This window comes from Tiliqua scincoides, chromosome 1 (assembly GCF_035046505.1).
Source record: "Tiliqua scincoides isolate rTilSci1 chromosome 1, rTilSci1.hap2, whole genome shotgun sequence".
Taxonomy (NCBI): Eukaryota; Metazoa; Chordata; class Lepidosauria; order Squamata; family Scincidae; genus Tiliqua; species Tiliqua scincoides.
This window is the reverse complement of record NC_089821.1, coordinates 88891378-88912824: the sequence shown is the minus strand read 5'-3', so window position 1 is coordinate 88912824 and position 21447 is coordinate 88891378. Positions and strand designations below refer to the sequence as shown.

Sequence of the window (21447 nt, the reverse complement as noted above, 5' to 3'; positions counted from 1 at the left end):
TGTAACCCATTTCATGTAGTGTCTTTATCTTAACTGCTTTTAGATTACAGAGTTTTATGCTTATATTGCATAGAAAGTACTTACAGCACAATCCAGTCTTGTGCTGGAACAGGCAAGCCAGGAGGCCTGCACTCTATCCAGTGCAAGATTGGAGCCCGAAGTGGCGTAACCAGAGGCAAGGGGAAACTCTTCCCCTTATCCTCGGGTAAGCCACCACAGTCCCAATGGGTCTCCTCAGACTTGTGCCACCTCTGGAGGTGGCATAAGTCCAGGGAGAGCAGAGTGGCTTGAAGCCACTCCGCGCTGTTCGGGGAATGGGATTGGGATCTGGCATAACAGCTGGGTCCCAGCCCCACCTCCAGGGCAGCTTTCCCCCCACCCTGGAATGCTCCCTCTTGCCTATTCCCTGCCCTCCCCAGACCCTCGTGTTGGCCAAGCTCAGCCAATGCAACTCTCCCTACCCTAGTCAGCGCAGAGGCAGAATTCAGCCTCTGCAGGCCAGCCCGCATCCCTGCACCAGCCCAGCCAACTTTTAAGAAGGTGCAAAAGTGCTTTACGGCGCATTTGCAACCCTCCTGAGCCAGCGCAAGTGAAATGCGCTGGCCCAAGGCACGGTTAGGATTGCGCCCTTATACAGGTCAGCCCTCAGTATCCATGGATAATTGAATCAACTGATTCTGGGCCAATGAAAACCTCCGAAGGCAACCATAGCTGCGCTCCAATCACCTCTGGTGGCTGTTCTAAGGCCCACATTGACCATGCGCATCCACCCGCAGCCTTTATGGGTCTCAGAATGCCAGCTTAGGGCAAAAAAATAAAATGCAACTTTTGATTTCTCATGGAAACTGGAAGTGACATTTATATACCTTTAAAAGGCATTCTGTGGGCTGGGAAAGCCGCTGAAGACAAAAGCATTTCTGGCAATTAGTATCTTGAATACCTCTGGGGTGTACAGTGAGGAGTTTGTTGTGCTTGAGTGAGAAGGTTAAGTTTGTCTTTCCAAGCACACAAAGGCTTGATTGCACCCTGATTGAAGAGGTTCCTGGATAGACAAATGGTATGGCAGGATGGGTATAGCACCCATGCTTAAGTCAGTGGTAGGAGAGACATTTTGGTAAAGGCATTGGAAAAAAACTGTCCAGCTAATCTTGCCACTGTGTAGTTAAGCTAATTTATTACTCAGAGAGCTGTTTGCTTGCAAACGGGATTATGCCAAGATGGAGAGCCTGAATTTGCAAGACCCCAGAGAAGGCTGACACGCAGTTGCCCCTTAGTGATTCCACCATTCATCCCAATCGATGGCCCTTACTCAGCATGATCTTGATGAGGAGAAGCCATGCCTCACCTGCTTTAGAGAGAAGTCTGGGCTGACCTTCTGGAGTGGCTGCTAAAGAACCAGCACTGACTGCTAAGGAACCAAAATGGAATCAGAAGAGATTGTGCATATTTAAAAACAGGTTGTTGGCAACAATGTGGATATACATTAGCATTTTTTGAGGACAGGGTTGGGCTGTAAAACTGCAATCCTATAAGCACTTACCCGGGATTAAATTCCACTGAACTCAGTGGGACTTACTTCTGAATAGACATACAAAGGATTGCATTGTAAGTTCCCAGAAAGTGAGACAACTAATTGCTGTGGTTCTCAGCTCTTCTAAAATAATATAGTCTATCTCTGTCTACCTTATCTGCATTGCCAAGTAGTGCAAGAGAGGTACCACTGGAAAGACTGCTAAGGGTTAGACAGTATACTATGTTTCAGAAACCTTTCACCAGAACTTTTTCACCTGGGAAAAGAGTCTTCACCATGTCTCTTCCTCGTGGCCTCTTTGCATTCACGCCTATAGAATCTGTACCTGCACAGTCTCACTCAATCTTTCAGATCTTAGCCTCAAGATTTGGGTGCCAGCCTTGTACAACTGGTGAGACTGCAGATGCCACAATTTGGTGTGGCCCATGTCATCTTCTTCAAATCTACTTTGACCCCCCATATTAATAACATCATGAAACACTTTCTCTTGTTTCTGACTTACAAAAAGATTTGGCCTCAGTGACTTTCTGTCTTATCTTTCTGTATCCCATCTTTCCTTTGTTCATACCAAGGACCAGGGTTACCTATCCATTCTTGCTGACTCATATGCAAAGTGTTGCAGGAATCATAGGTCTAGGTTGCCAGCAATCTCCTGGTTTCAAGTGGGATGCATAGGCAGAAAGGAATTGAAAAGCAAATCCAAAGCAAAACTGGCCATAGCACTATTCAGTTCTAGGGGAGTAGTAGGGCTTGGGAGCTGAAGTTGCTTTCCTAGGAAAAGGGGCGCATGGGGAGGTGACTCACAAAGGGGTAGCTGCCCAGTATATGCTGGCACAGTGGTTTTAGACTCATGAATGGTGCCTGCTTAGGAGCTGCAGCAGTTTCTTGGCTGTACCCAAGAAAGGCAAGCAGAGAAGGAAGAAAGGCTTGAAAGAGAAGGGAATAGTCAGTTAACAGTCCTGGGTGATGGTTTGGTACAATGGTTTTTGGGAAGTGGCTAGAATGGGGCTGCTTCACACAACACCAGCAGGTCAATAAATGATAGTACCAACATCAAGGCAGGAGTGGAATGACAAACACAGACATACGGGGTTCTGTGGTCCTGTCTTTCATAACTTAAATTCTTATCTATGAGAGCTTCTGATCCTCTGATCACTTGTCTTTACATACACACAATTAAAGCTATAGTTGCCCTGAATCTGCTCACAAGAATCCACCAAGGGAGCTTGATATTTCAGTTTCCTATGACACCTCCATCAGTGAGGCATTTATAACCTTCATGACCCAAACCAACCCTGGCAGATTTTAATAAGCCAAGATGAGCAGAGATCAGGAGCACCTACGATAGGTCTTATCTCCCCAAGAATATTTTCTACATTCATATGTTACACAGATTGAAAAATATCCATAAAAATATCCTGACCAGATGTGGCCCAGTTGTGCACCAGAACCAGTTTCAAGTAACAGTGGCATCCAGGATAGAGTGATTGACTATGTTGAAATAAATAATTGGATTTTTTCCTGTAGATATCAATGAATGTGTGACATTTGGCATCTGTTCTCAATTCTGCACCAATGTAAAAGGATCATACAAATGTACTTGTGAAAAAAATTATAAAGAAAGAAATAGTAGCTGCATTGCAAAAGGTAAGCTGTCCCCCATGAATACTGATGATACTATTATTATTATTTGAAAAAATTTATACCCTACCTTTCCCATGCCAAAGCAAATGCCCAAGATGGCTTACAGAGTTCCACAATAAATGTACAATGTATACTAATATGTAAAACCATTAAAAAACAACACAAACACACACTGAAGAACCATGGGGTGCGGGGGTCGTGGTAAACTATTTGAACCAGAAAGAAGCAGCCAAACCACTATTACATAGAAGGCAGACATCCATCTATCACTCAAATGCCAGGTGAAACAGCCATGTTTTGAGCCCTCACCTAAAAGCCATGAGGGAGGGGTAGTTCTTAATTCCCCCAGAAGGGAATTCCAGAATTATGGTACCACTACAGAGAAGGCCCACCCCTACACTGCCATCCCCCTAGGTTGGGACAAAGGTAGCACTTTTCTACTTGGTCCAGTCCTTTCCCACTCAAGGAACCTGTGCCAATGCATCATGGGATATTCATAGGACTTCATAACATCCTGTTTCTCTTCTGCCTCCTTTTTAAATTACACACATGTATAAAGAGCACACTAGGGTAGTCCAAGGCATGGGAGATCTGTAGAAACTTCCCATTCCGTGTCTCCATCAAAGTCTCCCTCTCTGCCCACTCCAAATTACTCAAGTTCTGAAACATGAGTAGCTTTCGTGGCACAAAATGGAGGGCTGGATGAAAATACTGCACATAGACTTCCCTTTCCCTAGCTGCTCTGCCCTGGAAACTGGCGACACAAAGAACTCTCATTCTCCTGATTCCCTTGGTGTATCCATATGAATGCCAAAGGAAAGGATTGTAACAGCTCAAGCTTATGCATGTCTACTCAGAAGCAAGTCCCATTAGAGTCAGTGGGGCTTACTCCCAGGAAAATGTGGATAGGATTGGGCTGTAAGGCTGCAATCCTATGCACACTTACCTGGGAGTAAATCCCATTGAATATAATAATAATTACTTCTGAGTAATTACTTTAATGCATAGGATTGGGCTGTTGGTCATTTTGAAAAGAGAATGTATTGATTTGTATGGAATGCTGTCAAACTTTCACTTTAAAATTAATGTTATGTTAGTGTGTATTTATTTCTTATCTGCTGATATAAATGGTACCTATGTATTACACCAATGCTATATTGAAATTGCCCATAGGCATACCATCAGTATAAAGGGTTTAAGTTCCATTAACTTCAGTGGGATTTATGTTAAGGTACCCAAGGATAAGTGGAATATATTGATTGCAACAGAAGTTTACAAAAAGAAATTGTTGCAAGCAAATATAAACATTTAACATATGTAAGACCATTGCTATTAGTAGTTGAAATTTACTTTATTTTTGTATTTTATTACAATAATCTCCAGGCTCTGAAGATCAAGTTCTCTACATTGCTAATGACACTGATATCCTGGGTTTTATATATCCATTCAACTACAGTGATGTTCATCAACAGATTACACACATTGAACATAATTCAAGAATTACTGGAATGGATCTATATTATCAAGGGGAAATGATTATTTGGAGTACTCAGTTTAATCCAGGAGGAATTTTCTATAAAAAGCTCCAGGAGGGAGAAAGAAGACAAAGCAGTAATGGTGTGATAGTAAGTAAAACAAGATAATATATCTTTCTTCTTCTTTGTGTGTGTGTATGTTTATAAACGTTTATGTTGTTTATGGCTCAATCCTATCCTCATGATCTCATGAGATCTCATGATTCACCATTTTATCATACAGGCCATAACTCCTGGGGAGTCGGCTAGAATGGTGCGCAGAGATGCGCTGGCTTGAGGAGACTGCAATAAGTCCCCAAACCGACTGAGGCTCTGAGTCTTGTGTCAGCCAAACTCAGCTGCCACAAGACTCTGGGGTGGGCAGGGAGGAGGCAGGAGGGAGGCGTTCCAGGGCAGGGGGAGGGCAGGCGGGTGGGGAGCAGGAGGCGGGGCTGGAACCAGACAGTTATGCCAGATCCCAACCCCTGTTCCCGGTGAGGTCAGAGTGGCTTCAAGTCACTCTCCTTGGACTTGTGCCACCTCAGGGTTCCTTACCCAGAGGTAAGGAGAAACTCTGGCTGAGCCGCTTTGGGCCCCTATCCCGCACTGGTTACAGTGCAAGCCTCTTGGCTTGCCTGTTCCAGTGCAGGATAGGATTGCGCCCCTAATCCTCGATTGGGTTATAACACTAGAAAAATACAGTCAGGAAATACACTTTCTTGGATCTAATTCCATTGAAATCAGTGAGATGCATATGAAGTAGACATGCTTTGAACTGAAGTCTCTTGGGTGCATAATTTATCAGTCTCGTGTGTTTCATACTTACTAGAAGCCTCCAGTTATTCTTCATGCCTTTTCAATCTGATTTTAACAAAGTACTTGACCAATTTTTATTTTTCCTGTGATGACCTTCCAAGTAACAACAAACGTCCAACTAAAATTTTATGGCCATCTGTTAGCAACATGAAATAGTGGATCTAAGAGACACTTTATTAATCTCATTAAAAGTCTTTTAACCTTTCTGATTTCGTGACCATGGAATTAGAAACTCTTAAGTATGAAGGGTACCCCATATCTGCCACCACCTCACCTTTTCTCCATCTGCCGTTGACACGAGCTGTATCAGAACACCTCATGGTTGGACCAGCAATGGGCTCACCAGAATATATCACATCTATTTTTTTCTTATGCAAAGAAAAAAAAAGTCCAAAGCTTTTAAGTGTAATGCAGCAACTCAGATTCACCACAGGAGAACCTTAAAAAGAGCTAAAACCATTCTCTCTAGGTAAAGTCATTGCACAAATAATGGTTTCAAATCAATATTGTCATAAGAATACTGTGACTGAGTTTTTCTTTAAACCTCACTTAAATAGTGAGGAGAGTTTTCTCATTTTTGAAGGATTAAGTGTGTATATAAAAAAAGAGCTGTCTAAATTCCCCCATGCAGTATTTATCATATCACGGAGATTGAACTGATCTCTCATTTATGAGTAGTATTCTGTAAATGTCTTCTAAGTACATCGTCATTTTCTTGCAATTATATTATACTGAAAAGTTTCAGCTCATTATTGGAATGCGATGATAGCACCCACAAGTGAATGTGTACCTGTAAAATGGAAAATGATATTGTAAGTATGATTCCAGTACACAAACAAACTTGATGAGCTCTGGGCCTGATCATCAGAAAGAGGAGGAGCTGTACAAACTCCAATCCACCAAACTGGGTGCACTTAAGGGCTTTATAGGTCTCTTTTTTTTCTGTTGCCTGACTGAATTGCAAAAACAAGGAGATGGTGCAAAAATATTTTGACAGGTCAAAATGCAAGACTGGTCATCTCTATTCCATTTGGTGGGACAGACCCTACAAATTTGGGAGGAATCTATAATTTAAATGGATAATAATGCAAAACGTACCACAGTGAATCACACTAGAATGAGAAACTGGGCTCTGAACGCTTTGTTTAATAAAGTTCTGGTGCATGGTCTGAGCTGAGCTGATATGTTATCTCATGAGATTGCTAGCTATTCTCCTGTGCCCATGCATGCTTTTCTCTGTCGGATATGGAGCTCAAACCCTTTTCCTAACAGACTGAGAGTAAAATGATCTATTTGCTGTTTCCTTCCATGTCCCTCCCTCGAAATACATTTTCTTTCACTGTCAGAGAGGTTGCTTGGATGCCCCTTTTGTTCTCTCTGCTAGAAAGGCAACAAGCTTTCTGCTGGCTGCTTTGTACCTGCCTTGCTTACACCATCAGTTGGAAATATCCTCCCTGGCAACTGCTTCATAACTGTAGATCTCACAGCAGTAGCCAGTTGTACATTCTGCTTCATACATGGTTGTCAGCAAATGGATTCAAATGAATTTTTTTTCTGATCACCACAAATAATCATATGGATAGCATTGGCTAAGCAGCTACAAGGCAAAGAAATACCGTTGTGCCATTGGATCCGAAACATGAATATTTTGGAGCAGTTCACACCCGCATGTGCACACAAATACACGCACAAAATGGACTGGAAATCTGGATCCAACACTTGTTGTCTCTTTCCTAGAGCCACATGGAATGCTCATCAAAAGAGATAAATTCTGCTGGCTACTGAGGTTAAACCTCAGAACACTGATTGTGTTGACACTGATCTTTCTCACTGAACTGCAAACCGCATTGGTCTTATGGGCTGTTAAGATTAGTTCACGTTTCTAGACCTGAATTTCAATCATTCTTTTGAACTCGGTATTAAAATGCAAGGTTTCGTATATGAAAAAAATGAACAGACAAACCACCTCAAAGAAATGAGTGCCATTCTGAATTTAAAATATGCTTTCCCCTCCCCCCCAGTGTTCTGAATTCAAAAGGCCCAGAGATATTGCAGTTGATTGGATAGCTGGAAACATTTATTGGACTGATCATTCCAGAATGCACTGGTTCAGTTACTATACAACTCACTGGACAAGTTTAAGATATTCCATCAATGTAGGACAGCTAAATGGACCAAACTGCACAAGGCTCCTTACGAATATGGCTGGAGAACCATATGCAATTGCTGTAAATCCTCCCAAAGGGTATGTTATTTTGAAGACATTTTATCATAGTCATTCCATTTTGTGTACTATAAGCTTAAAACTTAATTTGTTGTATGTTATAGCTGACGACAGGATTAAATTTGCCTCACTAGAGAATTTAATCAAGTTACTATGTGTCTGCCTTGGTTTATTTTGGGTCAAATGGAGATAAATAATTCTTGCATGTGGTGCCTGCCTTTTTTTCCTCTCTCTATGTACATGTAAGTATTAGAAATTTACATTGAATCAGACCAAATTGTTGATCTGAGCCAAGACAAAATTTAAGTCATGGCAGCTAGGGGGAAATGCTACACAATAACAAATTCATAACCTACATGACTTTACACAGTATGAGCTTAAAAAGGAATGTACGTAGGAAAAGGGCACCACCGAATAACTGCTAACCATGTGCAGTAGAAGGGCTGATGTCATGACAAATTCCTATCATTTAGCAGTGGCACTGCCAAAAATTTTCTTCTGAGTCTTCCATTTTATGTCTGCTGGTAAGGAAATGGGTTGCTCCTTCCCGAGGTCACTATTCAGAAGCAGCACCTTATTTGGTACACCTTCTTGAAATGCTGCCTTTGTATGCTATGGTCATTGCATGAGCCATGGGCACTGTGTAAGTTTTTAAGTTCTAGGGTATTTTCCTTTCAAATTTACTACATAGGCTATAATTCTGATCCACTGGAATTCATGGATATTTATTTCAGAAGGGGGAAATTTTCATTAGTTGCAGTCCACAGAACATGGTTCCACATTTCACTATGCCCACTAAACAATGCCACTGTTTAAACTAGTTAATGGTATATGTTTGGAATTTCCAGCATGATGTATTGGACAGTCATTGGAGATCATTCTCACATAGAAGAAGCAGCAATGGATGGTACTTTGAGGAGGATATTGGTACAAAAGAACTTACAAAGACCTACAGGTACCCAAAACCTCTCTCTCCTACACACTTTGATTCTTTTCCAAAGTCTAAATGACTTTTCTTTGATTTTTTAAAAATATTACATATATTTGTTGAGACTAGTTATTCTATAATAATACAGGTGTCCCTCGCTCATTTGACAGGTTAGGTACCAGAACCATGATGAAAAGCAGAAACAGTTAAAGAGCAAAACCCGGTCTTTTTTTAGTTCACAAATGTTGTTTCCAGTGCTTTTTTTAAGCTAGCAAATTGCAAATGCCTTTTTTATCTTGCTAATTCCTGCTGTTACACAAAGATTTCAGCAAATGGACTCTCACTAATGCCTTAGGGCAGTGGTTCTTAAACATTTAGCACCGGAACCCACTTTTTAGAATGAGACTCTGTCAGGACCCACCAGAAGTGATGTCATGACTAGAAGTGACATCATCAAGCAGGAAAATTTTTAACAATTCTAGGCTGCAATCCTACCCACACTTTTCCAGGAGTAAGTCTCATTGACTATCATTGTGAAAAAAATATATATAGTAGCCTGTTAAAAGTACAGATCTGTGATGTTTCCCCAGATGCAGTCAGATGCCATGGTAGGATCAAGTCTAATATATTAAAAATAAAATATTGAAATGAATAGGGACCCACCTTAAATTGGCATGCGACCCACCTAGGGGGTCCCAACCCACAGTTTGAAGAAACATGGCCTTAGGGAATGGGAATAGGACTGGAGCTAAAGTTGGTGTGTGCGCACACACAGTTTGAATCATCATGTCATATACAAATCAACATGGGGGGGGAGGGGGCTGTTTTAGCCTTTAGACCAGCAGAGAGATTGAAAGAGCAGAGGAGCATGCATTGAATGAATGACTTCCGGGTACAATCGAAATATATTGAAAGAGTGGAACGTTGAAAAACAAACAATCAGTAAGCAGGGGGTGCCTGTAATTTTATATTCTATAATATAGTGATTTTAAATCACTGGGCCATTGCACATTTGTGTGCCGAGGGTGGTCTGCAGATGTGCTGCAGGAGTTTGGGGAGGGTCATATATTAGTAGGGCAATTGGGGGATTTGAGCCCCCTACCAGCAGCATGCTGTGCCTTGTCAGTGATCAAAAAACTGATGGTGTGCGTTGACAACTTTAGCGCCTTGTTCAGTGTGCCATGAAATGAAAAAGGTTGAAAATATCTGTACTAGACTGTTGAATGCTTCATAGGATGGCTTCTTTCTTGTTTTCTTGTTGTTTTTTCTTTCAATAAATCCTCAGTCTTATATTTTTTTCACTTATAATTAAGCTTTTTCCAACTCACTCTTCCTTTTCAGATATCTGCCAGGTTTTGCATTTTCAGGCGACTATCTTGTGCTTATCTGAGTATTGGCTTTCTTATTTATGCTTATTTCCTCAGTAGAAACCCATTTCTTCATTCTTATAAAATGACTGTTATAGAGCCGCAGAGAATTGAAAAAAAATTATGGTTCAAATGTTTTACCATTCACAGCTCTTAACATGACTCAAATAATCAAATTAGTCATTTAATCATGCCTTACTAAACTATGCACTGCTCGATTTAGCTGTATTGTCATTGCCAAAAGGCTATATGGCACAGAGTGTTGTCATTGTTTTTCTGTTTGAATTAGTACTGTTAGGACTGTTTAGCCTAAGATAAATTAATACAAATGATTTTAGTAAAACACCAGCTAATAAAAAAATGATGTTAACACTGGAGGCTGCTTTACACTGAGGCCAGTCTTTGGTCTATCTAGCACTGATTGGCAGTAGCTCTCCAGTGTTTCAGACTGGAGTTTTTCCCAGGCCTTTCTGGAGATGGCAGGAACTGAAGCTCATGCCCTCTACATACAAAGCATGTGCTCTACTGCTTAGTACAGCCCCTCCTCAAAAGGTAACTTTCCCCATCTGATCCCACAAAAGGGGTAGAACTGTCCATCTTCTGTTCCACAACTGACAGCTTAGAAAACTCAAGGCAAAGCAAGCACTTGTATAGATATCAGCAAATTCTTCTGCATATTACTTGGCTGACTAGGGGAGGAAGCAAAAAGAGAAAATTTAAACAAATGTATAGCTAAGAATAACACCACATCAGACTTCACATCCCAACACTTAGAAAACATGGGAGAAAGAGTACAATAAAAGCCACATTATCTGGCATAAATGGGGAACATGGGTTATCAGTTACATGAGTGCCGTGTAATTGAGCTTTCACTTCCTCCAAACCCTCCACAAGCCCCTTCTCAACTTCCCACCTGTCATGGCCCCTTCCCCTTCTGCCTCTTCCCATGAGGGGAGATCTTTGTCAAAAGTGATGGAGTAGGGCATGTTAGAGTTTTAGTGTTTAAAAGCACCATGTGGAATTCTCTCCAGGATGGGTTTATTAAGCTGAGTAATTCTCTCCAGGATGAGTTTATTAAGCTGAGTAATAATGATATATCATAGAGGGTAAAGTCCAGCTTCTGTTTTCCTTCCTCACTCCCAATTATCTTCACTGGGAATTTCTGAGTTTGCTGTACATTACACTTTGCCTAGTCAGAAAAGCTGGGCTGCTCAGGAAAAAAGGTTGGGTCCACTGCAGAACTCCAGCCAAATTTGTCACCCTAGGTGTTGCTGCCTCTCCTTGCCTGTGTGCTGCCAACATTCTTTGTGGCCTTACAAGTGGAGGGAGCCTTAACCTGAAATTCTCGGGGGGGGGGTCTCCTTTGCATCCCTTCTTTTACCTCTTTCCTTCCTGTCTTCTCTCAGCGGTTGCCCTTCTCTTTGTCCCTGACTCGGTTTCTTTTCCCAAATACCTCTGTTTCTTCATCCCCATCATCTCCCCATGTATCTGCCTGCTCTCCCTCACATGCCTCTTTCCAGTTTGTTTTCTTTTCTTCCCATTTTTGCCCTATCTCTATGTATCTCTCTTCTTTTGCCCCTTCATCTCTTGCTATCTTCTTGTCGTCTTCCATCTCTCACCTTCCCTCTAGCCCTGTTTGTCTGGTTTTGAGACTTCCCCTCAAGCCAGCTCATCTTGGCTTCCATTGGCTTCATGGCACCCAGTGAAGGTATCACCACAGGTTGAATTGGAGTTGAGTAGATGGCTTGGACAGCCTTGCATGAGTCTCCTAGCTCTGCAGCACAGTGCAGGTCACCACACTATCTTACATAGCTCCTTCTGTGCTGCCACTCCATCTCCCACCAGGGCATTCTAGGAATGAAGGTAACAGCCCAATCCAACATAGGGCTTTGCTGACCTTTACAACTGCAGAGCCGGTGTCATAAGTGACTATGTAGTGGCTCAATGCATGCACCACTTTTAAGTCTGCCACCACAAATGGCGGTGGTGCCAGAAGCCTGCTGTCACTTCCAGCAGCAAAGGCAAGCTGGTGGAAGAGGTGGGAAACAGAGGGGGGTGAGCAGAATGGGGCAGAGAGGGGAAGGAATGAGAGAGTTTCTGGGCTGGGAGAGAGGCAGGCAGGAGGAGGAATGAGGGAGGGAGGGGTGGATCTTGGTGGCACTGATATGTGCCACATCCTAATTCTATTCCCTATCCTCTCCCTCTTCCTTTTTCTCCTGAGACTTATTCAGGCAAAATAACTGGCACAGATCCAAGCAGACCTATTGAGGCAGCAGAGGCTTGCCCTTGAGTAAGAGAATAAAAGTTCACTTACTTCAAAGATGTCACTGGACTGCCCCCCCCCCCCGGAGCAGGATATAGTGCACATTCAGTTGGCGCAGCTGCATTGAAAAGGGTGATTTAGTTAGGATTGGGCTGTAAGTGATGGAATGTCTCTATTCCTAAATTACCCTGGTGGAGGATGGAATGGGAGTGCAGTTGAAGCCCTTTAAAAGCCTGATCCTTTCAGGCTGCGCTGCTAGCAAAACTCACGTCCTGCTGGAGGAAGGAGGAGAATGCCAGTGGAGCATAACTTCTGCCAGCAAGTGCTGTGAAGCTTCCACCACAATTACTGGTGGTCCAGCACTCTGATTGCTGGATCTGACTGCATCCGCCACAGAATGGATGGTGGGAGTAGGCAGTGGCTGAAATGGGGCAAGGAAGGGGAGAAACTGGTGAGTTTCTGGATGGGGAGGAAGAGGGATGGGCAGGATGGGTTTGGTAGCACTTCCTTGTAGCAGGATTCTTTCCCCCTCTTTCTCCATTTCTGCTGTCCTTACACTTCTTGGTCCTGTACCAGCAAATAGCCAGTGCAGGAGAGAGGAGAGCCATAGGAAAAGCGGAGCCTTTCACCAGGATAAGTGGACAAAAGTTCACTTACGCTGAGAAGACTTCTCCAACCACTACCCACCCCCATCCCCCTCCCATTGGGATGCAGCATGCACTCCATTGGTACACCTGCATTGTCAAAGGAGGAGGTAGGATTGGGTTGTAAGTGTGGGGAGGGACTTGGAGGGAATTGCTTAACTGACTTTTCATTGAGCAACCCCCTAGTTTAGCTGGCATGTCTGATTTGGCAGTGTGATACAGCTGCAAAGAAAGCTAACACAATTTTTGTCTGCATTAGTGGAACCATAGCTTCCAAGTCATGAGAAGTAGTGGTTCTGCTTTACTTTGTTTTGGTCAGACCACACCTGGAGTATTGTGTACAATTCTGGCCACTGCACCTTAGGAAAGAGGCAGCCAAACTGTTGTGGTTTCATAGAAGACTGATGAGAACTGGAGAACAAGCCTACAAGGAAAGGTTGGGGGAATCTGGTATATTTAGCCTGGAGAGAAGAAACGGAATGTGCTCTACAAATACCTGAAGGGCTGTCGTGTGGACGAAGAAACAATTTGTTCTCAACTGCCTCTGAGAATAGAACTAGATCAAATGGGTACATCCTGCAAGAAAGGAGATTCCTGTTGGACATCAGGAAGAAATTATTGATGGTAAAGGAGGTTCAACAATGGTACAGGTTGCTGAGGGAGGTGATGGATTCTCCCTCACTGGAGATCTTCAAGCAGAGGCTTGACAGGCACCTGCTGGAGATGCACAAGGAGTATTCCTACTACAGCAGAGAGCTGGACTAGGTCACCTTGTGATTTCCTCCCATTTCTATGATGCTAGTTAAAGGAGATTCCTCATTTTAAGGCGCCACATAATGCAACTTAGAGTAAAATTAGAGTAAAATTAGGATGAAATGTGGTTAGAAAGAAATTTTCCTAGGAAGAAAGCTAAGAATATAAGATTGAAAGCTGACTCATAAGTTTGAATTTTTGTAATACAAGGTGGTATTTCATCAGAAGTATTATTACTTGTGTGATGTGCTTCCTGTTCCTGTCCTCCTGTACTAGAATTTTCAGCAATATTGATTATTGCTGTTCTTCCTTAGACCTCTCATCACTGGTAGTTCAACAATAATAACTATGGTTGAGAGTATTTATTATCACTGCAGGGATTACAAAGCGTTTTCCACACCCCTGTCATAGATTGCATAGATAAGATTATATATGGTAGAATACATAGATAAGGTGAACTGCATTCTCCTCATATGCCTCTTTCAAAATTTGACTGAAGATTATGTTAACTTTCTGTAATAGCCATTACTGTCACAGTCCTGTTCCAGGGAATATACACTAATGTAAGGCAAATTGTTCCTAGATAAGTGATACCATCATTGCCAAATGTATTAGCTATTCTTGTTGTGAACAGAATGCAATAAGAGATCGCTCATTTAGAGCTCAATCCTATGCCTGTCTACTCATAAGTAAGTCCCAATATAGTCAATATAGTTTACTCCCAGGAAAGTGTAGATCGGATTGCAGCCTTAGTAACTGAAGTTGGATACTGACAATATCTTGGATCAGTTGCACAATTTGTGCTGGTTTTCTGAGATTAGGGAAGTAGGGAATAGATTTGTAATTTTGTTCTGTAGAAGTGCAGGTAGTTTGGAATTCACCATGTCAGTGATTGGATATTAGGATCCACATGGAACATACACACTGACCTGCAAAAGCCCAGATTAATCGACCTAACAAACAATATCTATTTTAAAGTGATCTCTTGTCCTTTATGTTGTGGCTATGAAGCAGTGCTTGCTATGGGAAGAGCAGAAGTTTTTTTTTTTGTTTTGTTTTCTTGCGATTTTTAATAAGAGACAAAAAAAAGGGTTGTTTCTTTTGCTTTTTTTTAATATGTTTATTTATTGCAGGTCTTGTAGTTGACCACTTCAGTCAACGATTGTTCTGGGCAGATTTTGAATTATCTGTAATTGGCAGTGTTCTTTTTGATGGTTCTGATTCAGTCATATGTGTGAGCAGTAAACAAGGTATGTATATTTTTCAATAAAGTGGCCATAGATGTTCACACAAACTAAAAGTTTCTGAACAGCAACATGGGGATTGCTGCTTTAACATTTATTTGTATTTTAAAAATACTTAACTTTCTGAACAAAAGAGCTGGCACAGAACCAAGAAGATCCATGGGGAAAATTGACACTTCCCCCAAGTAAGGAGAATGAAAATTCTCTTGCCATGGTAGACCTCTACAAATGCCCCATTTATCATAGAATGCAATGTGTGCCTTGGTGCATCCTTTTTTTAGGACCCAATCCTAAAACACCTCCCCCCCACACACACACACATGGATGCACATAGGACTGGGGCTTAAAACTAGGATAAATAACAAAGGAGGAAGTGTTAGGTTTCACAGTGCATTCTGCATTAGAGCAAGGCTTGTGAAGTAAACACAGAATATTCTTGGGTTTTATACTTGGCATTTTTTTAAACTATTAGGAACTAACATTTGAACTTCCCTGTTAGGATCATTTTAGTGATTCTAACAGGAGTGACTTAATGACTATTAAGACTGTATTAAAAGTCTGTGGCAATTCTACACATAATCTTCTAGTGAGTCCTACTATCGAACTTGAAAGCACTATGCTTGAAAAGGGGCAGATAAAGTAGACAGAGGTGCATTAATTAGCAAGGGCTGAAAACATGTCTGTTTCATCTGGCATTTGAGTGATGGGTTGATATCTGCCCTCTGTGCCTCTGTAATAGTGCTGTGGCTTGGCTGCTTCTGTCTGCACAAAATAGTTATTCTCCCCCCCCCCCAACATGGTTCAAGAGTGTTTGTTTGTGTGTTTTAAATTATTCTAATATGTTTATTGTGGAACTTTGTAAGCCATCTTGGGCATTTGCTTCAGCATGGGAAAGGCAGAATATAATTTTTTATATAAATAAAAAAGAAATAATTATCTTCTCTCAGTTGCCCAGAGTTTATGATCAAGGGCTATATAATGGATTTTCACTCCTCAGTGCTCCGATTTCAGTCTCCTGTTGGTGAAAATGCCACTTTTGTTATGTAGAGGAGCCATTTTGTTCCCTAACTAGTAAACAAAACACTGTGGGACCTACTGCATAATGAAGTCTGATCCCCAGGTATATTATGTTGAAGAACGTACCCTTGGGACAGCAGGTGAGAAGAAAGGAGGCACATTGTCTGTCTTTTGGCAGACAAGTCATGTAGATCCTTCATCTTGTTTGTCAATTTTTTAGGCCCCATAGGTTGACTGCTTCAGAGATGCTGCTAATAATGCTTGAGGTATCACTTCCAAACTACTAGCAGGTTAACACTGATTGAAATGTTTACTTATTTACAATAGAACCCCCGTATCCATAGATTTGGTTTCTACTATTTCAGTTAGCCGTAGTTTACTGTGAATCATAAGTTTCAAAATTTAACCCAATTATGTTAAATGTCAGAGTCCCAGTCATGAGAGAGAGCGAGAGCGAGCAGAAGTATAATAATGCACAATGTATTTTTTAACGTAGGTAATGTTTTATTGTGCATAATTAATTACATTTTAGCATGGGAATGTATGTAAATGACTTATATATAGGGTTTTATATATAGGGTTCACTAGTATCCACAATTTCAGGATGGATGAATGTATGGAACATATCGCCTGTGAATACAGGGGGAACTACTGTATATGTTACCAACAATAACTTCCAATGTTATGCAATAGAGCAATTTTATTTGTTGAAGTTGAAATGAAACATGCTAGCGTAGTGGTTCTCAAACGTTTAGCACCGGAACCCACTTTTTAGAATGAGAATCTGTTGGGCCCCCCCAGAAGTGATGTCATCAAGTAGGAAAACGTTTAACAATCCTAGACTGCAATCCTACCCACACTTACCTAGGACAGCAGCTTTAAAATTCTCTGGGGGTTTGGAAACCGCTCTAAGTTCTTGCGGGGGCGGGGGGGAGGCAGCGGCATGATCCCCAGATTTGCACTGCTCAGGGGGTTGCAGGGGCTTGGCTGCACTTACCAGAGCCTCCTATAGCCTCCTGGGGGTGCGGGGAGCCCTGCGCCACTGTCTGCAGGGCTCCCTGATGCTTCAAAAGTGAAAATGGAGTGATCACACTCCACTTCCGGTTTAGTGGAGGCAGGATGCAATTGCTCCACTTTCACTACTAAAGTATCGGGGAGCCCTGCAGACAGTGGTGCAGGGCTGCCTGCACCCCCCGGGAGGCTGCAAGAGGCTCTGGTAAGTGCAGTCCAGCCCCTGTAGCCCCCTGCCTCCTCCCTGCCTCTTGGCTGCCCCCGCCCCTTAAGGGCAAAGAGGCCAGTCCCACAGGCAGGGACCACCCGATGCCCCAGTTTGAAAAACCCTGACCTAGGAGTAAGCCTAATTGACTATCATTGTTAAAAGCATATACATAGTAACCTGTTCAAAGTACAGATCTGTCACATTTCCCCAAATGCAGTCACTTACCATGGTAGTATCAAGTCTAATAAATTAAAAATAAAATATTGAAATGCATGGGGGCCCACCTGAAATTGGTTTGTGACCACCTAGTGGCTCCTGACCCACAGTTTGAGAAACACTGCTATCAGATAGTAGGTTTACTGCTTCAGCGATGCTGCTAGAGTAGTGGTTCCGGAACTGTGGGTCAGGAGTCACCAGTGGGTTGCGACCTGACTTTTGGTGGGTCACGAAACTGAAAAGCTGATAGTTGATAAGGAAAATGTATTGAGTTATATGGAAACCAAAAGGAGCAGCACATGCACATTTATTTTTGAATAGATAAGTGTGCCTTGGTCCACTTCAAAGGACTGGCTAAGAGGCAAACAATGCTATGAGAATAGCCCCAGTACAATGAATGCAGGCCCCAACAAACTCTTCAGAAGGAATTCCCCCAAGCTGACAAGGAAAATGAATTGAGCCCTATGGAAAGCGAAACAGAGCCACACGTACATGTTTACTCATGAGTAGGTGACCGTATCTTGGTTCTTATCAAAGGCCAGGCTATGGGGAATGCAAGCCCATCAGAATGGTCCCAATCTGATGAACATGGAGCTCAACAAACACTCCAGAAGGCAGTCCCCTCCACCATAATGAAAAACACAGAGGTTTGATTTGCTGGTGAAATAAAAGCTAAGTGGGTCCCAATAGAGCAGGGGTGTCCAAACCTTTTGGCAGGAGGGACACATCACCTCTCTAACACTGAATCGGGGGCTGGGGGAAAAAAGAATTATTTTACATTTCAAATTTGAATAAATTTATATAAATAAATTTATTAGAGGTGGAACTTATATGAATACATGAAGGTCTTGCAGTAGCACAAGGCCTATAAAAGGCCTTGCACAAAGCAAGGCCAGCTTTTCCTTCACTGCCGCTACTGCATCACAGACATGAAACAGCAGGTAGTGGAGGGAGCCCTCGTCACACAGCTCAGGTGAGAGGTCAAACTGTCGTCCTCATGCTGAGAGCGGTTGCATCGGACCAGCATGGGCTCCAGCAAGTCTCTAAAGGGCCAGAGGCTTATTGGAGACTGGGGGCTCCCCAAGGGCCTGATTGGGAGCCCCCAAGGGCCGCAAGTGGCCCCTGGGCTGGGGATTGGGCACTCCTGCAGTAGAGTATCATTTTAAAAAGTTGATCCTGGTGCTAAAATGTTTGGGAACCACTGCAGTAGAAGGCATCGCTAGCAAGTTGATACTTATTGTTGATTATATAAATTAACATTTTAATATCTTCCAGTGCTATACAATAGTGCAATTTTATTTGTTGATGCTGAAATGAAACATGATGTAACTTTTTTTCTTCTTCTTTTTAATTCAAGGGTTACTCCACCCTCATAGAATTGATATTTTTGAGAATTATATTTATGGGGCAGGACCTAAAAATGGAGCATTTAGAGTTCAAAAATTTGGTCATGGCTCAGTTGAATACCTCAGTTTGGAAACTGATAAAACAAAAAGTGCCTTGATTTCACATCGCTACAAACAAACATACTGTGAGTATATTTTGTCACTCTCAATGAAATTTTTTCAAGTTGTTTTTTTTTTTAATCTGATAGCATATACAAAATAAGCAGGTAGCACAATTCATCAGTCTCTTCCTATGCACACACACTAGGCATGAAGTCTATTTGTCCTAGAACATGAGCAAATTGTTTGCGTGGGCAAAACAGGGGCCCTGAATCTGCATATATATGGAAGGAGGTCAGCAGAAGAGTTGCTTGACAGTGTGTTTGCCATTAGCCATCTTCTGAGTCTATAGCTCCTTCTGCCGCTTCTTGTTGGAGAGAATGGTATAGAGCCTGGACTATGTCATCAAATGTCAGGATGCAGAAAACTGCAGGTCAGTGGAAGGGCTGCTTCTGTGGGCTACTACCTTAACTATTAGCCAGTCTGAGTCCAGCTGTAGTGCTTTCAGCATTCTCCCTTTGCAGGAAAACACTTGGAATCTAAATGATGTCATTAACTGCCTGAGACCAAAAGATAATACTTTCTGTCACCTACTGATATTTTATTTCAATTTAGTCCTTTTAATTCAAGGTGTACAGAAGACATGCATGTGACCACCTGTACTTGGTGCCTGCCTGAAGAGCAAAGGGCCAGATAACATGGTCATTTACAGGACTGTTGGCAAGCGGCCACAGATTCACAGGCCAGGAAGGCCACACTCTGCATTGAACCATGTAATAACCCCCATAGGGCACAATCCTAACTAGGTCTACTCAGAAGTAAGTCCTGTTTTTTTCAATGGGGCTTACTCTCAGGAAAGTGTGGTAAGGATTGCAGCCTTAATCCCTCTCCAAAATTTTTGGGTTTAATGCCCCTTTTTATTCAAGAATTGTATTGGGCTTTTGACTTTCAAGCAAAGAAAACACACAATTTTGAATCTTAGAACATATGAGTAGTCGTATTGAATTCAATTATATTCCAATTGTTTGTTGAAAGATACACTCGCACACACAGTTCACCAGGCTTTAGACATCTGGAAAAGGAATTTTTTTTTTTCCTCAAATCAGGTGCACTCACTTTTGTAAGCATGGAGTTCAAGAGTGTGTTTTGAATGTGTATGGCTGGCTAATGAATGCCAGACTTCCTTCTCCATTGTTCTTAGCCGTGTGTTGCATAGCAGTCACAGAGGTGGCTGTGCAAGCACAGGCAAACTATGTGCTTCTTGCTGAAACACTGGCAGTGCAATCAAGGGTGGATCCAAGAGGGGGCCATGGGTGCATGCCCCCCACAAACTACTATCTGGCAAGAGCACATGCAGGGCTGGGGAGCAAAATCAAGTGCCAGAGGAACACCCACTGGGCAAGCGCCAATGAGATTGACTGGATTGGGAGCCCAGGTCTACTCAGCCAGTAGACCTTGGCTCCAAGTCCAAATGGGAGTCTAGGTCTACCCAGCCGGTAGACCTGGACTCTTAAGGCCAGGAGGAAGCCCAGGTCAATGCAGCCAGTAGATCTGGGTTCCAGGTTCAGGCAGGAGCCCAGATCTACCCTTCTAGTAGACCTGGGTTCCATGGCCAGGAGGGAGCCCAGGTCTACCCATCTGGTAGACAAACCTTGGCCACGGAGGCCATCAAGTTCAGCCCAGAGCGCAGGTTTACTCGCCTGGTTGACCAGGGCTCTGTAGTTGGTTGGTAGTGCTCATGGCCCCTCCCAACAAAAACACTGGATTCACCCCTGAGTGCAATCCCATGCATGTCTTGCATTTGAGTTTAACAGTACTCCCAGGTAAGTGTGTACAGATTTGCAGTCTTAATCTCTTCAGAGGCTCCAAGTCAGGATGCAAACATTTTGTTTCCACCATGTTAACTTTGAAGTACTTATACAGAGGGGGTTAAAAATACAATGAGATTGTTTTGTATGCTGAATATCATTTGCAGCAAGTACTACAGCAATTCTAAAACTAATGGCTCAATTCTACTGAGGGCCTACACTGGCAGAGCATGTGTTTTGCTGGAGTGTGCAGCTGCAAAAGCACCATAAAGCGCTCTGATGCAGCGCAAGGCCTAGGCAGTGGTCATCGGATTACTCCTCTGACTTTATTCAAGGCGGTTTACATAGGCAGGCTGTTTCTAAATCCCAGAGGGGATTTTTATAGTCATAGAAAGGTTCTGTCTTGCAAGAACCACACAACATTTAAGATGGATCTTTCTGATCTGGTATCACTTCTGGCCCCTAGTTGCCTCCCACGCAGGCTGACAAGCAGCTCCTTCATCTCTCACATGAAGGACAGCCAAGACGCTTCTTCACTCACACCAAAGAGCAGGTGGAATAACTCAGCTCGGCTTGTCAGCTGCTTCAAGGTGGCCTCAAACTGGCGACCTTCCGATGTTATCTTCAGGCTAACAGAGGCTCTACCCTCTAGACCAGACCTCCTGCCCTTATTATTATTATTATTATTAGTAGTAGTAGTAATTATATTTCACTAAGGCAAGTTCACCTACTCATGAGTAAATGCACAATATGGTTCAGTTTCACTTTCTATAGGACTCCATGCATTTTTTTGTTTTCAGGTTTTTTGGCCCTA

The 21447-nt window shown here is 42.6% G+C and overlaps 1 protein-coding gene across 1 annotated transcript in view; it reads left to right on the top strand.

Moving 5' to 3' along the window:
* LRP1B (LDL receptor related protein 1B) overlaps positions 1 to 21447 on the top strand; it is a 796682-nt gene that overhangs the window by 733846 nt on the left and 41389 nt on the right. Inside the window, exons 76-81 of the mRNA XM_066621533.1 lie at positions 3059 to 3178; positions 4559 to 4800; positions 7527 to 7750; positions 8578 to 8684; positions 14818 to 14934; positions 18738 to 18911. Coding sequence (XP_066477630.1) covers positions 3059 to 3178; positions 4559 to 4800; positions 7527 to 7750; positions 8578 to 8684; positions 14818 to 14934; positions 18738 to 18911 — 984 coding nt within the window. The remainder of the gene's footprint in view (positions 1 to 3058; positions 3179 to 4558; positions 4801 to 7526; positions 7751 to 8577; positions 8685 to 14817; positions 14935 to 18737; positions 18912 to 21447) is intronic.